Here is a 19,386-nt window from a genome sequence, read left to right on the forward strand (position 1 = left end):
ACAGCACTAGCCGATGCAGCAGAAATATTCGACGAATGTATGTAGATAATTAACTAGAAATCTTACCGTTCAATGGCGATAGCAGTAAACCAGAAAAAAGACCAATATTTCTTTTTTTTTTGTAACACGATTGCCATATGTTAGTCAGGTCCCAGGTTACGAATGAAACGACGTCATTAGAAAAGATCTAAGGGCCTACTGCCAACATTACAGTGTCTCATAGAGCCATCTAGTGGCACCTAAACAAACATTCAACAAGATTGAAATTCGACTTTCATTGCTTGATATTTCCTGTCATTGCAGATGTTTAAGGAAATATGTTGCTTTGTGATATGTTAACTCAACCACACAAAATCATCAGCTTGCACCTCGAAAAACCAAACTGCACACATTAACGTCCAAATTACCAGATTAATGTAGCCAAAGAAATCAGGCACTGTGCGGGACTGTCACGAAGCTATTGTAGTCGATGCCTATGGTAGCCATATGTCATTTAAATAAGAATTTGCATAGGGGAATATAAAACGTCTGGACAGAATACCATGAAACTGGGTACGTTTATGCAAAAATTTAACTTTATAAAAAAAAGGTATGTGAGAAAAACAAAAAAACAAACGAATCAAAGTTTTAGTTAACACATCGGTTTTTTGCCAACAAGGCCAACATGACATTATGGCACCCCGGGTAATACGCGAAATGCGAATGGCAATATGAAATGGTAGACATTAAACGCATCGCTCACTTCTAGATTAATATAAATGAGGATAACATATGAACAACAATGTAATAAGGCAAGAGAAATGTGCCAACGTTAGCATTCCTCCCAATGGACACAACGAAGTTCCTCGGACCTTTTCGACGTTTCCAAAGAATCTTGTGCAGCTTGAATTTAAAAGACAACGGAGAAAACAAGAACGCAAACATGACCCAGCATAGCTTTATAGTTTGTTCTTTTTCCCAAGAATTTCCATTAATTCTTGAGACATGTAAAACGGTTTCTCAGGGGATCCATCGTTAATTTCCGTGTCTTGAACTAAAGAACAAATTAATCAAGAAATCATTTGAAATTCTAAACGAAAAGGAGAAATGGTTGGATAGCTTACGGAAGCAGAGGAAGATGGTGTCAATGGCCATGGTATAGACGCTGAAAAACAGGCCGGAAATGAAATACGCCCCCAGTATGGTAGTGATAATTGGAACCATGTAGTAATTGGTTGGTGGTATGTATTCATTGATGTAATGAATCCGGTTTGTGAAGACGTAGAAGGATAAAATGCCCATCGCTGTGACGATAACCAATCGGCCGAGAAACAGGAGGAAGTCCGTCACCTTGTCCAGCACTGCTACGCGCGCAACGTTACGCAAAAGAAGCGAAAACGCATCCGATGCCGATTGACAGAAACTCGTTCCATTTATTGCACATAAGACGTAGGCATTGCGATTCACGAATCGCATAAACGTTTCTAGCATCCTGGAATGATTTTTTTTAGTCAAAATTAATTCATTCACGAATTATGAATTTTTAAAAATATCAATACCAGAAACAGCATTTGCACAAGCACATCATGGTACGGCTGCAACAAGTGTCCGAATATTCACGTACTTTCCTGTCCAGGTATTCCAGCAGGACGCGGATCGAACGGATAATAGCGATAATCAGAGAGCCAAAGGCGACAGTACCTAAATGATAGCTGTATAAGACAAAAGTTTCTATCTAGTTTAAGCGATTCAGCAATTTCGATATGAGAAAATGTGGCATTACAAAATAGCCCTGAAGAAGCTGTTGGTCAACGGGTAGGCGGGTACATCACGAGGTTTGTTGAATGCCCAGTACCAAGAGGCAAAGGCACCGGCCAAAACAATTTCAGCTAATGCGGAGACGAAAAACAAGCCCCAAAATAAGCCAAATAGATTGTAGATCTGCAAGACTGTCACGTAGTAATTGCCACCAGTTTCGAAGAATCTACAGGTAGATCCAGGACATTGACTGTTACATATTTGCTCAAATCCGAGCGGAATGCAAGTCCCTAATGAATCCTACACAAAGAAACGCTAACGTCATTTGAATGATTTCCCAAAAGTGTTTAATGCTTACAATCACTGAGGTGCAACTGCAATTGATGTTCGTCGTATTGTCCGGGCCAACTACTTTGAAAGTGGATTTGCCTATGGAGGCTGCGTAAAGAGCAACAGCAGCAAAATAGCCAATGACGAGGACCTGGAACACCCATGGAAATATAGGGAAGAGCAGAGTGCTCATAATATTACCAACAGCCCTTCACAGCCATAAAAAAGAGATAAATTAATATAAAAAAATTGTTTAGATTCCATTAAACCGTACTTGCTGGCATGGCCGATGAGGGCGATAGCGATGCGGATACGGTTACGTAAAAAGATGAGCATTAAGACGATCACTGTCATAGAAATGCCCAGAATAATAAGAAAGGCCAGCCAAGTTTCTCTTAATTCCAAATAAGTTCCCAGATTGGTGGTGAATGCAATTTGTGCTAGAGTTTGATTGCTGGCTCCAGGCATATCTTTTAACTCCGTGTAGCGTGTAAAACAATACCAGAAACCTATAAAATGTAATTTTGCATTGAACCTCAAAGTAATATTAAGCGTCGTTTGATATGCAAAGAATTTACCGACTCCTTGCAGAGCTAAAATGCCGATAATTGACAGCCAAACCATCGGACCAGCAGCGAATCTCATCAAGACAATCCAGAAAAGAGATATTATCATAGAAATGGCCAGTCCAATCAATATAATCCACCACGTCTCGGAGTAGTCTTGGAAAATGCGGTCAAACGTCTGCGTGAAAAAAGATAAAGTAAGCGTATACGAGAGCAAATTACTGTTGAATATAAATTTTAACAGGAAGACAGTGCCAGGAGAAGACGAACTACACAGGACGTGAAACAAAAAGCTGTGCAAAGTAAAAAAAAAAAACAACAAAAAATATAAAAAATAAGCCCAATAAAAGCGTCTTTACCTGTCCAGCATTCAAAAGCTGTGCTAAGCCTATGGTACCGTTGATTATTTCTTCGATTGGTACCTCGAGCTGTCGGGTAATGGAATTTGAGAAGATTACAGAGTCTGACATGTTGGTAAGTGATGGAATACATCTGCCGGTGACTGTCAAAATCGAACGTAAAGGTAAAAGGTGCACACAAAAAAGTCTGGGTTAGAAGAAAAGCCATGTCAAAAGCATAAACAAGTGATGTACGCTTAGGAGTTTGCTAGTTATAAATTAAGTATGTCTGTCCTCGTCAGGAAAATGATTTCATAGCTAATTTCAGGAAGCACCGGCAAACTTCGAGAATAAGAAATTCTGAATATCGTGAATTAGTATAGTGAGTTAAAAGAGAGAGAGAGAGAGAGGGAGTGTAGGCCGCCAAAGCTATCCACGAATGGACGAATAAATCTACGGCAAACCTTGGTAATATCAAGAAGAGCCACAGCACGCTCTACCATATCTTCCTGTTGTTTCGTGCCAAATGGCTTTTGAATTTTGGCATGGGCTGCTTTTAAACTGGCCGACAAGCTTGGCAAACAGCGCCCAGCAACTATTTTTACACAAACGTTTTTTTTTCTTTACATAGGATGGAAAAGGAGTTTCAGTAACAAAAACAATTCCGGTTGTTTGAATGCCTATTTAGAACAAAAAATGGAAGATGGTTAGCGTGAGACTTACTCGGTTCACTCTGAAGATAGTAGCTAGCGCAATGGCCATTATCTACGAGCTCTTTGACGCTCATTCGGCTAACTGTAACATTTTCTTTGCATATTAATTTGGTTTTCGTTAGGGCTTCTCCAATTTGGGCGGCTGCAGCTATGGCCATAAAGTTTTCCGTGGGGCAAGTCTTGACGCAAACCTGCACGATCGGAGAAAAATCAATAGCCATTAATTGGAAAGTAACGATTACGAAAGTCACTGGTTCAGACCTGCGGCGTGGGACATCCTTTAATTAAGATAGACGGGTCGGCACAGCGTGTCAGATCAAAATAGAACAAATACGGTTTATCCTTCAGTGTCTCGTCGACGCCACATATTCGTCCATTGCTATCCGTTGGATGGAGAAGCCTTTGCGGATCCCCCAGAGTGAATCCTAGCAACCAAAAAAAAAAGGAAAATATCGATCATGCCTGTATATTATGATAAGCAGAAAAAAACAGCAAAGTATAACAATTCAAAATAATGCGCCCCGGTTCTCTTCTCCACAATGTGGGCGGATTACGGAATGGAGTTGGAAATTTATTTAATGTTAATTCAACTCTTACCATAGAAGCCAATGATGCCCCAACCAACGAGGAAAGCAATAAAGATGATGAGGCAGGCAATGTCTGTACAGGATCGGTTTTTGACAGGTCCGCGATGAACCATCCCTGATGTGACATCTAGAATGAAAAAAATTCCATATCAAAAAGTTCATGGTAAGAAAATTATAATAAGGTATTGGCATCTGTTCCCATATTATAAACTCGCCAACGGAGGGATTAGATGCTGCTGGGATTGTATCGATCGGCTGTGTATACAAAAAAATTCCCAAAACCCAAGGACCATGTAACTTGATGAAAGTCTCCATCCACTTTTCTTGCAAGAACAAGAACATGCTGGTCCAATTAGTGCGTCGCGGTTGGAGCGATCCAGTGAAATCAGCACAAAAGGAAACTAAAATGGGCTTTTGGAAATCTTTACAAAAACAAAGGGCAGAAAGGAATCTTTTCCCTCTGGTTATTTTGTGTGAAAGTATTTCAAAATCAAACGCATTCCGTCATTTCCGCTTCTCCTCCCTTTGGCTGTAAAAGGGAACGTTTTTCCTTTTTCCTCAGAAAAAGGATAGCAAATTTTATAAATAAAGTGAACGTCCATTTCCCTAAAGAAATCAGGATGCTCTTGTTGGAAGCTGTAAAACTGACAGCATTCCATTGAGCCGAAATAATGGCGACTTGGTTCATTCCCTTTTCTGGGGAATTTCACAAAAGGGAACAGACAACAGAGAAGTTTAGTATGTGAATAGCCCAAATAGGAGTGGGGAATAGACGTTGCAACTGGCATACTTTTTGTCATTCGGTGTTTTCATGACTCGTCTCGCGGGATCTTATTTAGAATGTTCGTACGTACCAACTTTAGACATAGCGGATGTAGTGGTGCACTTGTACTCTGGTGGAATCCCAAGTTGATCAACAACGATTACTCATCACTCAACAAGCAAGACCAGACTTATGCTCGGCAAGCAACAGAAGAGAAGAGAATAATTAATTGAAACTGGAGATAGCCCAGAAGTTTGTAAGTTGAGCCAGCCACGGGCCGTTGGAAACGTCTAAACGAAAAGTTTCCACAAACTTTATTTAAAACATCACTGTCAAGTTCAGATAAATAGAGAATATTGAACCTCGTTGTGGTACGCACTTGAGCTTATCCCAGTCCTTGTTTGGACTGTTTTGTCCAAAACGTTATCGGAAAACTGACACCAACTGCAGCAAGTCCTACTCACTTCTATGTCGGAAAACAACTGACGTTGAAATAAATGCCTGTAGGCCATGACCACTACGACGATTGCGACACTAGCGTCAAACATGCAAACTTTTTTTATTATTTTTTTTTTCTCAAGGAGGGGGAAAAACAACTTCCTTTTCTTTATTTCTTTACAATCTTTTCCAGGAAGGAAGTTGTGATTTGGAAACTTTAACAACCCCATTTTTCTCGCTCCAATAAGCAAAGCGCCATTACAAATTTGAGTGCAAAAAACTTGGCACATGGCCATCACGAATCCAACGTTTCACGGTTTGGAATAATAAAAGAAAATCTATTTTTGTCGACGAAGTTTACTATACGTAACTCTAAAATCAATTTCCAGCCTTTTTTTCGGATTATACTGACAATTCCCAACGTACTTACTGATAAACCCAACAAAATCGCACGACCAGGCCGAGAAAACCCCATATTGCAATGTTGCTTATGACGTATTGTTGTCGTTGAGCAATGCTCGTTACTCAAAATGAAACTTTTGAAGAACTTAATAAATGGCGTCATTTTTTCGGCCGGTAATTTCTGGGTTCCCTTTTCGTAATTATTTATTACCATCTAGTTATCAAGCTCATAAAATGTATGGCCTTATCTTCGTTACAAGTGGCGGGGATCTTTCGGGATTAAAATTATTAGACGAACGCCAACGTATTTGTAAAACTGTGTAAAAGAGCAGAGGAAAAAAAGTTTATGACACTTGTGCATATAGGCTCAATAATAGTTTCCGTCAAGAATTCCGGCATATACTGTACGAACCCATTGCCATGGTGATGCAGAAAGTCAACAAGACAATTCGTGACAGCACGAAGTGTTTATGCACGTAACTTGAAAGAATAAGGCAAGGCTCACGACACGAAACTGAAATGTATTGGTAAATAGCAAAAGAGGGGAGGGTAAAAGTAGAAAGAACATTGCCAAACTATACAACGGAAAATAATGGACGACGACGGGTAGATGATTAATTAACTAAGCAATCATCAAATTACTATTAGAAGGAACACTCTGGGTTACTTTTAAACGTTAGTAATGATTTTGGTTGTCTCGTTTGCTTTGAAATTTTAGGTTGGACGAAGGAAGACGATGAACAAAACTGTGGTGCTTTTGTCTAAAACAAAACAAACATGTTTGTGAAAACGATGTTACGACAGGAGCTGTAGGCGCCGTTATTAGCTTGGAACGGATACAACAACACACTGTTCCAGTCAAACCCTGTATATACCATTCCATCAGGCGATTCAGCCCCAAATCAAAACACAATAGATAAAACATTTAGCAAGGTAACAAACTGACGAACTGTCTCCTAGTTTTAACAATGTTTTCTTCTGCACGTCAGTCAACGATTTACACAAGGGAAGGTTGTAAGAATCAACTCATTAAACAAGAATGGAAGGATCTGACTGGAATGTGCTTGCACATTTAGGATGGAACCTTGAACCGTATTAAAGAAACATTTTTATTTGGTCATAAGTGGAAAAACAAAAACGTAATTATCTGAAATTGATAATTACGTTTGTATTTTTTTGTTTTTGTTTGGTTGTCGATTAGTTTCTTTGACATCGATTTCAGGATTTACCCAATGGGACAAATGAAAAATAGCAATTTAAAAAAAAAAAGGGAACAATCATGAATGACTTGGAATTCATGTTGTTTTGTGCGTGTGCTTAATATTTTCTTATTCCCTCTTGTTCATTAGACAGTTATGTACTTGGTTTCTATACAGATTAGGGGCACAAAGTGTTTGCATAATTAGAGCTAAAGGGATTGGGGGATTCCCGCTGAAGGTTTCGAATAACAAAACTGTAGAAAAACGCGGGCGAGACTAGTGATAGTAAGGTCGGCCGGGAACCTGAGGTCGATCCTGTAGCCGCGGCGGAACGCTCGGCATGGGTCTCCTAAACGGAATCCAGCAAGAATAAATAAACACAAAAACCAAAAATAAATAAAGAAAACGAGTCAAACTAAAAAGAGAAACAAAAATAATCTATAAAAATAATATAAATAAGTAAATTACGATCTAAAAAGAAAATCAACTACCAAGCAAAAACAGAAAATTTAAACTAAAAAAATACTGGTTAGTAAGAAAAAAAAAAAAAAAAAAGATGAATAAATTAAGAAAAAAAAAGGGATAATCACTGTTAACAAGCAAGATCTGTATAAAGCGCCCGTAGTTTTTATTTCAAGTGAATTTTCAACAAATTGTATTCTGTAAATGGATTCAAGAGTTTAGCTCGTGGAGAGATTCAGGTTAAATGGAAATGATGATAGGGAGGAAAACACAATGTTTTTGTTTTGTGGGTGGGCATTAAGCATCTCACAAACACGCGCACACACACACGCACACAATTCCCCCCCTATAATATGTATAGAGAAAAAAAAAAGAACAGAAAAAGGAAATGAGGAAACAAAAATCGGAATTGGGAATTGCTTTCAATTTTTTTTCATTTCCTTCTATAAAATTGAAGAGAATCAATTCATCCGATTATTAAAAAAAAAAATTAAAAAGCGAAACACTACTGTACAAAAGTTTGTTCGGGGGAACAGAAATGGGTGTAGTGGCGGTGATGGTTGGGGTAGGCGTCTCTTCTTTTTTATTAGCTGGCCCTTTTTGTTTTTAAACTTTCCAGTACTGAACATCCATCTGATACTGTTAACACACACTTTCGTGTACTATTCAATTGGACTACGAACAGTTTAGTGTAGCGTGTCGGCACAAGAAAAAAAAAAAAACATTTCCAAAGACAAACATCAATGTGGATAAATGGACATAAGTTTTCTTGTATGTATATCATTAAAGGAAAATGACGCGATAAACAAACTGGCAAGTGCTGTTAAAAAAAAAAAACCAAGAGCCAAGGAAAAAGGGGAAAGATGATCTAAGTAACAAACAACATGTTTCTTCTTCAATGGAATCGTATCCCAAGCAAAAACTTCTAATCAATTTAGCTTAAACCACATCGAATTATTATTAGGGATTTTTTTTTTAATAAGAAGGTTAAGGTTTTGTGTTTTTTCTTCTTCTTTAACAAGGAGGGATAAACATGGCCTATAGCTAAAGATTCTTTTTTTTTAAGGGCTCGTGTTACAAGTCCGCGTTCTGTCCCAATGATTTTCCTAACAGGCCACTTGATAGAAAGCGACGCGATTGGTGAACAACAACAACGACGTAGTGCTTTTCGACTACACTTAGTGAACATTTCTTCTTACTAAAGACAGGTAGAAAACATAAGGGTGTGAGAGGGGTGAGGCAGGGACAAACCGAAACAGCTTTCTCCATCATTTCTATTTTCCGTTTTTTTTTTTCAAACCGGAATTTAGAATTGACACAACAACATTCTCAGATTTCCGGAAAAATAAAATAAAATAATAACGGAATGTTTCAGTGGTTTGGTAGGGGAAGGTGAGGTAATAACAAGAAGGATTTCGTTTTTGTGTGAAAAAGAGATTCTTTTTTTTTTTTTTTTTTTCTAATTGAATTTAAACTGCTTCCCGAGGGCGCCGACCATTTCATTGACGGCGACGTTGACTACGGCTTGCTGGACGCGCTGCGGTATGACGATGCCGGGCTGCTGGGATCCTCCTCCTACTCCTCGCCTATTTTTTTTATTTTTGATGGGTTGTTGGTTGTGTTTCAGGATTTTTTTGGTTTCACATTTTTGACACACACACACACACGCACAAATATTGAATTTTTTTTTTTACGCCGATTATTATTTTTAAATGAAGCAAATTTCAAATGTTCCGACCAAAAAGGTAAACAAAAACAGAAGATCGAATGCACACGAATTAGTTTGTGTGCAACAAAAGAAAGAAAGAGAAAACATGGCCAATAAATTTCGATTACAAGAGTAAACACATCTTTTGATCCAAGTTGTCCAATTTTCTCTTTCTTTCTTTCCGCCCTTTGTTTCAGAGCGTTCACGCGCATGTGTGTGTGTGTGACTGGATGATGAAGTAGGATCTTTCTAGCGTGTGACGGATGACATACATGAAATACGGGGGAAGGGGATTTTTTTTGTTCACTCTCGGTTTTTTAAATTTTTGTTCGCTTTCTACGTGCGCCGGCTGCAAATATCCATCCATAAAAAAAAAAGAGACAAAACAGAAAAAAAAAACCAACACGGATATTGGTGGCGCTCAATTTTGCTTTGCTAAATCTTTTTAGGGACAAGTTTTTGTGTGTGGTTTACTTTCAATCAAAATTCAAAAGAGATCCACTTTAAAAGAAAAAAAGGCTCTCATTTTCCCAGTTCGTGAATGCACACACACACACTTTTAGCTTCATGGTTAGTCACAAATAAGCTTTTCTTTTCCCCAAGCCAAGCGACGTCAATGAATTAATAATTCACGACCAGTTAAAGCAGACACACGACTACACCAAACACCCTTTCATTAATAGCGCACGTGTCCAATTACTTCCTAGCATTTCTCTTTTTGGCTTCTCCTTTTTATTTTATGAACGAGGAAACATTCTAAATGAATTATTCTGGAAGGGGAAAGAATGAATTCGCAAAGAGAGAAACACTTGGATGCCTTATGTTACAGTATGATACTAGTACTAATTTGGCTTACATTCAATTATTCATAATTATAAAGAAGAAATAAAAAAAAAAAAAAAATGAAATGTGGGACTTACGTTGGCACTAGTGGCGGAGGGAGGCCAGTTCCTGCTCCGGGGCGCGAAGGTGGAGCCGGTGGGGCTCTGCCTGTCGCATCTCCTGGTCGATTGGGCACGGCCGGTGCAGGACGACCAGCAGCAGGGGGAGCTGGTGGAGCTCGGCTGACTGAAGAGGTCGGTCCAGGAGCCGAAGGAACGCCGCTCATTGGGCGACGATTAGGGCCGCCTGGAGATGGAGGCGATACTCGCTGGCCAATGCTGTAAATTTAAATATGGACTTGATGAGTTGAAGTTTTGAAGATTAAAATCCGAATGAAAGATGTAGAAAATAAACAAGAAAGAGATGGTCCGATTCGGCATGAAATTCATCCAACTGGAATATCAATCCGAAATTGGATACGTTTCAAAAGAAATAAAGGGGTGCGACCATTGAACTGAAGCCAAAATTCTCGCCACAAAGAGTGAAAGAGATATAGAGAGAAAGAGCTTTTTTTTTTTTTTTTTTTTTGAAAGGCAGTTTTGCTTTTTGTTGTTTTATAATGAACCTGGAATTATCAGGTCCAGACCTAAAGTAGTCGTCGTCGCCACCGCCCTTGACGGGTGGTGGAACGGGGGTCGATACGGTAGCCATCGACACATCGCCAATAATCCTCAAAGCCTCTTTACAGGCGTGGTAGATTCGAAGCATTTCCTCGCGTTTCACGGCTTCCTCGGCGCTCTCTTCCATCATGTTACTCTGCAACATCCAAATGATCATAAGTGGACGAATAATTTTTAAAATAATTGCGGTCAGATTACCGTGTCGCCCTGAGCGTAGAGATTGGCCAGCAACTCAGCCATGATGAAATCCTTGGTATTGTTGATCATTAAGTGCATAATGGTCTTGGGCACCAAATCTCTAGTGGTCTTGGTGACGATCTTCATGTATGAGTCAACCAAGTTGCGAATCGTCTCAACCTAAACCGACACAGAAAAACCAGTCGATAAAGAGAACACTAATTCTGTTGGATGTTGAACGCGATATCTAACCTGCCGCTCGAGTTGGGGATCCATCGATGCGGAACTCTCCCGTTCTCCAGAATCTTCACCGTTGGTGGTATCAGATATTTTTTCAGGGTAGACACCTGCACGCAAGAACGACGCCTTCCAGGAATCAACTTCGTCTTGGGTCTCGCAACTCACTTCCAGTTGTTTATAATCCTGCGGAAACAAATTAAACAAAGAATGTATATTAAAAAAAAAAAAAAAGAACAGTCTGCTTAAGTGTTTGATACCTTGTAAACGTTACGACCGTCTTGATTAAACAGACCGATGGCATGCCGACGAGACATGAATCCTTGCTCTATATCGCGCAATTTCAGACCATCCAGATTCAGCATGTACTTCTTATCTTTTTCCTGTAACGATCAATCACACCGTTAGTGTTTCAACGTTCTCAAAACATGAACGAAATTATAAATACCTCTTCGTCCTTGTACCACGACAGTGTCTCCGAGGTCAAAACAAACCAGTAGTCCCGAGAACCGCCTTTCATGATTCCCAGATTGGAGATCGACATATAACCACGTCGGATGACTTGATTGCCCAGCTTAAGTCCGGCGTTGCTGGCATTCTCAGAAGACTGCTGGGCGCTATACATTTCGAATAGAAAAAAAAATACAATACGTTCGTGATAATTAAAAAAAAAAACGATCGAAATCATTCGTCTATGGGAAAAAAAAGACTAAAAGTAGCAAGAGAGATGGGGAGCATAACAACCAACTATAACATTCTAGTGTTAGTGAAAACAAAATCAAAGACTACTTTAAAAGAGAAAACAAACCAAATCATTGACAAAACTAAACAAATGGCATTTTTCCATTAGTCGAAACGTCTGCTAGTAAAACAATAGAGCAATGACGCTAATTAGTGCGCGTAGGCTGTTGTTAGAAGATAAGCTTTAAAGTGGAAAGATAGAGAGGAATGCGAAGGCAGAGCAGCTAGATGAATTGAAATGTCAGAGACGAGAAACCAAAAATGGAAAATGAGAGGAAAAAGCAAAAATTGAAAACATTTGTTTGTTTTTTTATAGCAGTCGTCAACTGGCATCACGTACCGTGTCATAGAGATGCTCTCCGCTCTGCCAACGCATCAAAGCCAAAGTAAAGTCGTCAGAACAATCACAACACATGTAACAAGAGAAGAAAAAGAAATAATTAGAAAATGTTGGGAAGAAATTAAAAAAACAAACAAAATAAAACAAAATAAAAGGCACAAAAATAGAACAGATAAACAAATTTCTGGTACATTGAAAGGAAATACAAGTGAAGTCATCTAAAGCTGCTGTCGATTATTAATAGAAAAGAAAGCAGAAAGCAAAAAAAAAAACAACAAAAGTAAACAAAAAAAATTATTTAAAAAAAAGCGCTTTTAATAAAAAAAAACTATAGGATTTTAATGCAAAGGAGGTGCCGGCTGATCTAAGCTCATCCTATCAACTCACTATTAAGTTTAATTGAAATTAAAAATGGAATTGTTTATACTTGGCGAATCCGATAAAGTCCTCGTGGTTGGTGTTCATATAGGCCAGCTCGCACTCGTTGAGAAGGATGATCTGGTCCTTGCATCGTTGCTCACGCTCACGGATTTGTGTAGTGATAATACGCTCGACTTCCTCGCGCAGTCGAGGATAGCGATTCATCTGTTTGTCCGGGATATAAAGCGTTCGTTAATATCGAGGCATTGGCCGGCTTCCTAGGCCCTCGTTAAAACAGCTGTGTTTCTCTTTCAAAAACAAAAAAAAAAATCGGTAAGTTTATTCTAACCTTTTCGGCGCAGAAGCGGACGACGTTAGTCAGTTCGGTGACGACCAAATCGATACACTTGAGGGAGGGCTCTTTGAGGCGAGATATCTGCTTCTTGACGATGGCCTCGAAGGCTAGATCGGGCGTGAATAGACCAACGCGAATACCGTGAATGTTGCGAATGGCAAAAGCAATTTCGCGTCGCAGCTCTTTCTCGTCAAACTCCATTTTGACTATTTCAAATGGGAATCGTTCGTGGAACAAGCGGTTGATCTTGGCACCACCTGACAGTTCCATCGTATTAATATTGGCTGAACCCGAACCCTCGATAGCTCGTTCGAAATCCGATTGTAGCTGCTGGATCATCCTGCAAGATAGCAACGTTAACATTAACACCTTCGCATAGTACACACAATATTCCATTGCGGGCTTACTGAAGCATGGCTTTGGTTTTGATGCTCGGATCGTTGGGCTGAAAGTATTTGTACTGCTCCACTTCCTTCTCCATGCTCAGCAATTGTTTCTACATGGCCCAGTAAATTCAAAGGGAACGCGATACGTTAGCAACGCCTCATTTCATTCATTAGCTGCTCTAATAATAAAATAAGACCTGGAGACGATCTCTTAATCCCGGCAAGGTTTCACGAATATGGTTGGTAAGTTGTTGATTGAGAACACGTTGGAGGTACGGCGTGCCCATCCTTTCGGCCATATGGCGATAGGAGGGATGGCCGAGGAAAAATTTGCGCTCGGCCGCCACGGCAACTTTGATATCTTTGCGACCGTCAATATCCTTTTGACTGCGGTTGACCACACCGACGTAACCGCGACGCAGAGGTAACAGCTTGTTCTCCAGTACCTCGCGAGCATCAGTTCCTTCGTCCATCAAGTCCAATTTGGTGATGACACCAATTGTTCGCAAACCTGCACGAACATAACGACGCCATTAGTAAAGCTATTTTTTAACAAGCAAAGAAATATGGAAGGACATCCAAAGGCCATCGATCGGTTCAAAGCAAATCCCTCTGGTGGAAACATTCACCCGAGCCGATCGATACTGCAATCCTTTACGGAAGTTAGCATGGAAGTAAGAGAAACCATCAAGAAAACGGTGCCATGGAAATTGGGTTGAAAGTTTGGAAAGGAAATTAAAAAAAAAAAAAGCTTTTCAGTAGAGATAGCTCCCAGGCACGATTTTCTTTTCGGGATCGAAACGTCAAAAGAAATAAAAGTGAAGACGACATGCAATAGAACAAGAGAATCAGGAAACTACTCACGTCCACAAGCTTAAGGTGCGGGAGGGGTTGACATTAAAAAAAAAAAGTGTAAAGAGCTACGTTTTAGACGTGTACCTGCAGGATCGACCTCTTTGGCCAATTTCAAAGCATCGGAATTGGCCAAATCAATGTTGGCAGGCGTAACTGCCAGGACCAAGCAACTAGGTTTATTGATATAGGTGAGGATCATGTTACGAATCTGCGCCTCAATATCGATAGGCTGGTCACCGACAGGAACTTTGGTCAAGCCGGGTAAATCAATCAGGGTCAAATTAAGAACTAAACGAAATAAAAAAAAAGGATACGAAACAGAAATAAATAAACAAATATTTACAACATGCAATGCGATAATCAGTCACTATCGTTACGTAAACAAAACAGAATTAGCCTACAACAAGGAAGGAGTTGGGATTTGAAAAGCTGCCATGTTTCGTCGTGCAAACAATTTCGCTATTAAAATACCATCAGGATCCACTTCTTTGGCCAATTTCAAAGCGTCCGAATTGGCCAAATCAATATTGGCAGGAGTAACAGCCAAGATGAGGCAAGTCTCCTTAGTGATGAATTGAAAAATCATATCGCGGATTTGTGCCTCGATGTCCACAGGCTGGTCGCCCACTGGGATCTTGGTCAGACCGGGCAAGTCGATCAGCGTGATGTTCAGCACTGTACGCAACAGTCGTGAGTTGTTAGTTGTTTCTGTGCTGCGTATTGCAATATTTAAAAAAAAACACTGGGGAAAAGATACGGTCGGCAGAGCATTGCGGTCAATGGCATTTCTTTATTATTTTATTGGGCAGGGAGCGTCCTCGAACTGAGATGCCTCAAGATGTCAGTTTACCAGATCAAATATTCGTTACACTAACCGGCCTAGATAAGACATCTTCGAGAGGGGGAAAAGTTTCTCTTTGGTCTTATCCTGTTAGTAATTTTCCTTCATCGTTTATGTTCTTTTCGCAGCCTCTAGAGGTTTATAGCGACCAGTAGTCTCTATTGATTATCAATGACGCTAAAACAAGGAAAAGTTATGCGAATTTTAGATGGCTTTCGAGCCGTATACGAATACAATATGGCTACCAATCACATCGGAAGTGCGGTGTGATGAGCAAGTACAGAAACATCTAAAATAAAAAGGGAGAAATATTTCTTTTCGGTATTGCGCAGGAAAGGAATACCACCGCTATTTTTTTTTCCATTCTTTCTTTGAGAGGCAAACAGGCGTATCGATCATGCCAGCCCCGATCCTCCCACAGTTGAGAGCTTCCTTCACGCACGACACATACAAAACCGCGTATGCCCTCGAGACGGGAAGCACAGTAGATTCCATTTTTTTCCAAGAACGAAAAGTTCACTGTAGCAAATTTACTTTCTCAGTGGCTGTTTGAAATGCTAGCGAGGCTATCCATTCATACACATGTCCAATCCGTGGGAGGCTTCGGCCTAGGTGGTCCCCAATCTAATTACTCTTAACTATTTAGTCTGTCGATCAACTCGCAGTAGGGAGCGTCCCGGAAGGGGTTGATGAGGCGGGTCTTTGGCTACAAAAAAGAGCGAATGATCGACGATGTAAAAATCAGGGAAATGTGGCCAAGGAAAGATGGGTGAAAAAAAGGGGGGGGTTCCTATTTTCTTTTTCTATGGCGCCAATCTCTGGCAGTAGGTATTGATCCAAGCATCCCGAGCTCGGAACTGCATTCTTCTGTAAGGACGTACACTGCAAATGTGTGTGGTGTCGGAACATTTTGCCAAAGAAAATAGCTTAATGATAATTTTATCTTTCTACCCAAAAAGTTAATTACTCCTTATCTAACTGTGACAGTCTGTGATACTTGTGAAGTAAGTCTTAAATCTTAAGTAGGAAATTATAATCAAGTTGGAAGATTTTAGTAAATAAAATAGATAAAAATGATAAAAAAGTTGTTTACCATGAGGTGAATATACTCTCAAATTGATGGGTAAGTTGGAAATTCCTTTATTGGTGCCAGTTAATCGGTCAGTGTCTGCTTCAATTTCTTTTCGAATTTCATCAAAATCAGAGAATATCTTCCCTTTGCAGTGCAGAAATTCTCCATACTCTATATTTGAAATATTCTTATATAGTTTGTGAAATTTTTTTGCTTCCTTTATAAAACTACATACCTTGGGCAGAATTGATCAACTGCAAAATAAGGGGACGCCGAGTGACTATGCCAGATCCCCGAGGTAAGAAATCTCTGCTCAGGATGAAAACAATGAATAAAAAGAAAACAAAGGGGTGTTTTTCCGTAATGATCCCACCTGCCAACAAAATTTTCCAACACAGAGCTTTTTCCTGCACTTTGGCCACCCACTACTGCAATTTGGGGCAAGTCGAGAGACATTTGCACCCCCAATGAAGTGAAGGCATCTTGCAGTTTGTTCACAAGAGGAATAAGGGATTCCATTCCCTGATTGCCTGCCATTTTCGATGCTGTTTTCGACGGTCGAGCTCAAACGTACAAACGAACTCGGACCAGTCGCCAACCAACTTCTCCCACTATGGCGGCCAATAGATAGGATTGCACAATGAGAAAAAACTAATTCACTAGAAACACGAGAAGACTTTCAGGGAGTTCTCTAATCTTTTTTCAGCAATAGTGCTCTTTGTGTGTATGTCAAACCTCCTTTGACGTTGGACACACAGTGACAGCGCTCGGAGAACACCAGCACGGTTTCAGCTCTCAGCCGAATATGGCCAACATGGCTGGCTGGTTTGATAGAAAAACGCCGCGCAGCGGCCGATTGCACAACCTTATCCGCAAGTGTCCCAATATTGACTGGGGGGAATATATGCTAAGAAAGAAACCGACAGCCGCACACACACCATCAAGTGTCTTCTCTCCGTCAATTGTTCAAATTTGTAAGAGAATAAACAGAAAACATATGGGTTACTCACATCGATAATCCATGCCACGAATACCACAAATTTCTCCGCGTATTTCATAAAAATATTCATTACAATCGAAAAGTTCCCATTTCATAACGAAGTTTCGTCATGATCCGTTGTTTCCTTATTACTAGGGTTAAATGTATTAAATGCTTCATCATCATATCTCAATAAATTTTAAAATTTAAATGTGCCTAATCGTTTTGGACTTCACTTCTATTGACAATTAATAAGCACAAATTCAAAAGGTGCATTTGAATATTTATTTTCATTTTCCCTAAACAGCTGTCAATTTTCAGTTGACAGATGCTCGGCAAACAACTACGACTTGCACGATTTCTTGCCATAAGAAAGATTATCCGATGCATCGATCGAATGAAATATATAAATCAATAACGACATTAGCCACAAGGCACAACTCCTTTTCTCTTTGAAAATTACAATACTATGAACAATCAACTGTAGAAATGAAAGATCTCCTGCTCACTTGAGTTATCAATGAAATCGTTAATTTTTACGAAATTCTTTTCCAAATTTTCATCTCTCTCTCAACCGATTTTACACTTTTGCGCGTGTTGCTTGCCACTTACAAGTACTACACATACCTTATGGGTCCAATCCCTTTTTCAAGAACTATTGATCTTGGAATGTGTCGGCGCATGGGCGTTGTGTATATACAAGTAGACAACGTGTACACCTATTCTGCAAAACAGTTCAAACTCCTTTGCCTTGTAACATTGTCAAAACCTAAAATTCCGCAAAAAAAAAAAAACAGAAAAAATATATATAAATAATGGGACGACGGGGGAAAGCAGGCAAACTGATTTTGATATATTAGCAATTAGCTTGTTCGGGTACATATGGATCGGGAATCCTTCTAAATACAGCAAGAAATTTGTCTCCACTATTTCGTGTGACCTTTTTCCCTTCCTCTGTTGATTCGTACAATTTTGGTACTACAATATCTTGATCCTGTAACACAAAAACAAATTGAATAATAGCTTACGACTGAAATGCACCTTCTAAATTAGCAAAACTAACCAGCTCCTCCTGAGTCAATCTTTTAAACAGTGGATGTTGTTCTAGATGCATAACCATCCATTCATGCAGATCTTTGACGTCAGTAATTGTGTAAACTAATCCCTAGAATTACACAATAGTTACAATTTGAGACACATTAAAAGCATATATAGCCTTACTCCTTCAGCTAACACATAGGCATATTCAGCTAATAGAGTATCATTGATTATGCGCCACTTATGCTTCGCCTTCTTGAAATGGGGATCAGGGAAAAGAAAAAACATTTTTGTCAGCTGTCCTTTGTTGAAAAAGCAGGGCAGATACCTAAAGTATAAGAGCAGCAAAAGTAATGACATTCTAGCTAATGTATTGGTTCAATACAAATACTTCATGGCATTGCTCCTTAAGCAGGCAACATTCCCGTAAGCACCAGGATGCATAATTCTTAATGCCTTAATACGATCCTGAACATACTCTGATACTTTAACGCGTATCTCCATTCCTAACATCAAGGTCTCTGGAAACATAGTGGATAATGAAACTGCAAACAATATAGTGATCATTAGTTTTGTTACATTAGCCCAAAATATTTGGTCTACTTAATAAGCCGCCATAGCCGCAGCCAATGTCAGCAAACTGGACATGTTTTTTCACTCCATCGTCGTTGGTAAATGTGGAGTACAACTCTTCCCATTTCATCTCATTGGGAGAGACCGGGCTTCACAATACAAAATTATTTTCAATTCTTCAAAATTCTATATCATTCAAGATACTCACTAATCAAAACAGTGATCAGCGATGGGATTACTGTGGGCCCTTTGCCGATAAAATTTTTTCTGTGGTAAGCTAGCCATTTTTTCTGTTGTCAGGTTCCACGTGTGATCTCATAAACGGCGGGATTGTATTTGAAGAAAAGCAGACGAAAACTGGGTCTGGGAAGAAAAGCAACCGAATTTGTAAACTTGGCAACGTTGAACACACGTTCTAATGGCTGCTTGCTGACACATTCGCCGTTAGTAGTGAAATTACCGATTTTTTGATAATTTACCTGACTGTCATCAAGCTTATCCGAGAGAAATGCCGGTTGCCGACAACGAGTAAGTGGTCTGGCCTATTTGTTTAGCGGAATAAAAAAATTCATTTAAATCTTATCCCTTTTCAGAGTGAAATCCAGCTGGGCCGATGATGTTGAGGATATCGATGGTTAGCTTCATGGTATTTTAATAGGAATTGTTTTTAACTTAATGTTGTTATCT

General features: G+C 39.6%; 4 protein-coding genes and 1 long non-coding RNA gene across 12 annotated transcripts in view; 2 read left to right on the top strand and 3 right to left on the bottom strand.

Annotated features, from left to right (window-relative positions):
- Positions 1-658: 658 nt before the first annotated feature.
- Positions 659-5,328, bottom strand: LOC130688702 (choline transporter-like protein 2). Of its 2 annotated transcripts, none has more exons than XM_057511709.1 (12): positions 5,126-5,328; positions 4,282-4,398; positions 3,946-4,109; positions 3,695-3,875; positions 2,993-3,135; positions 2,646-2,811; positions 2,342-2,576; positions 2,096-2,276; positions 1,763-2,037; positions 1,539-1,691; positions 1,104-1,471; positions 659-1,033 (listed from the first exon to the last, which is right to left on the bottom strand). In XM_057511709.1, the coding sequence occupies exons 1-12, from the start codon at positions 5,136-5,138 to the stop codon at positions 939-941; spliced, it is 2,091 nt and encodes a 696-aa protein (XP_057367692.1). In that variant the 5' UTR covers positions 5,139-5,328; the 3' UTR covers positions 659-938. The 2 variants fall into 2 exon arrangements, with proteins under 2 accessions (XP_057367692.1, XP_057367693.1); XM_057511710.2 differs by lacking the exon at positions 2,993-3,135 and adding an exon at positions 3,436-3,566 and having other exon boundaries at positions 5,126-5,327.
- A 646-nt stretch (positions 5,329-5,974) lies between these two features.
- LOC132088339 (uncharacterized) lies at positions 5,975-6,787 on the top strand. Its single transcript, XR_009421832.1, has 2 exons — positions 5,975-6,059; positions 6,593-6,787. It is a non-coding gene; the product is annotated as an uncharacterized LOC132088339 (long non-coding RNA).
- LOC130688696 (dynamin-like) lies at positions 6,382-16,935 on the bottom strand. Of its 6 annotated transcripts, XM_059497025.1 has the most exons (16): positions 16,483-16,935; positions 16,345-16,418; positions 16,131-16,280; positions 14,681-14,871; positions 14,281-14,293; positions 13,539-13,852; positions 13,363-13,451; positions 12,950-13,295; positions 12,668-12,825; positions 11,608-11,776; positions 11,420-11,542; positions 11,175-11,345; positions 10,944-11,102; positions 10,691-10,881; positions 10,164-10,403; positions 7,644-9,121 (listed from the first exon to the last, which is right to left on the bottom strand). In XM_059497025.1, the coding sequence occupies exons 1-16, from the start codon at positions 16,644-16,646 to the stop codon at positions 8,995-8,997; spliced, it is 2,679 nt and encodes an 892-aa protein (XP_059353008.1). In that variant the 5' UTR covers positions 16,647-16,935; the 3' UTR covers positions 7,644-8,994. The 6 variants fall into 6 exon arrangements, with proteins under 6 accessions (XP_057367685.1, XP_059353008.1, XP_057367681.1 ...); XM_057511702.2 differs by lacking the exons at positions 7,644-9,121; positions 14,681-14,871 and adding an exon at positions 6,382-7,422 and having other exon boundaries at positions 14,281-14,484; positions 16,483-16,932; XM_057511698.2 differs by lacking the exon at positions 14,281-14,293 and having other exon boundaries at positions 14,668-14,871; positions 16,483-16,934.
- Positions 16,936-17,920: 985 nt separating this feature from the next.
- LOC130688735 (tRNA (guanine-N(7)-)-methyltransferase-like) lies at positions 17,921-19,057 on the bottom strand. Its single transcript, XM_057511755.1, has 6 exons — positions 18,908-19,057; positions 18,730-18,848; positions 18,518-18,671; positions 18,310-18,454; positions 18,152-18,253; positions 17,921-18,082 (listed from the first exon to the last, which is right to left on the bottom strand). The coding sequence occupies exons 1-6, from the start codon at positions 18,982-18,984 to the stop codon at positions 17,945-17,947; spliced, it is 735 nt and encodes a 244-aa protein (XP_057367738.1). The 5' UTR covers positions 18,985-19,057; the 3' UTR covers positions 17,921-17,944.
- A 36-nt stretch (positions 19,058-19,093) lies between these two features.
- The window catches only part of LOC130688732 (eukaryotic translation initiation factor 3 subunit G-like), a 35,220-nt gene continuing 34,927 nt past the window's right edge, over positions 19,094-19,386 (top strand). For both annotated transcript variants that reach the window (XR_009421825.1, XM_057511752.2), the window contains exons 1-2: positions 19,094-19,227; positions 19,293-19,333. Coding sequence is in view for 1 of the 2 variants with exons in the window: in XM_057511752.2 (XP_057367735.1) it covers positions 19,208-19,227; positions 19,293-19,333 (61 nt within the window). In the remaining variant the exon portion in view is untranslated. The remainder of the gene's footprint in view (positions 19,228-19,292; positions 19,334-19,386) is intronic.

This window comes from Daphnia carinata, chromosome 9 (genome assembly GCF_022539665.2).
Source record: "Daphnia carinata strain CSIRO-1 chromosome 9, CSIRO_AGI_Dcar_HiC_V3, whole genome shotgun sequence".
NCBI lineage: Eukaryota > Metazoa > Arthropoda > Branchiopoda > Diplostraca > Daphniidae > Daphnia > Daphnia carinata.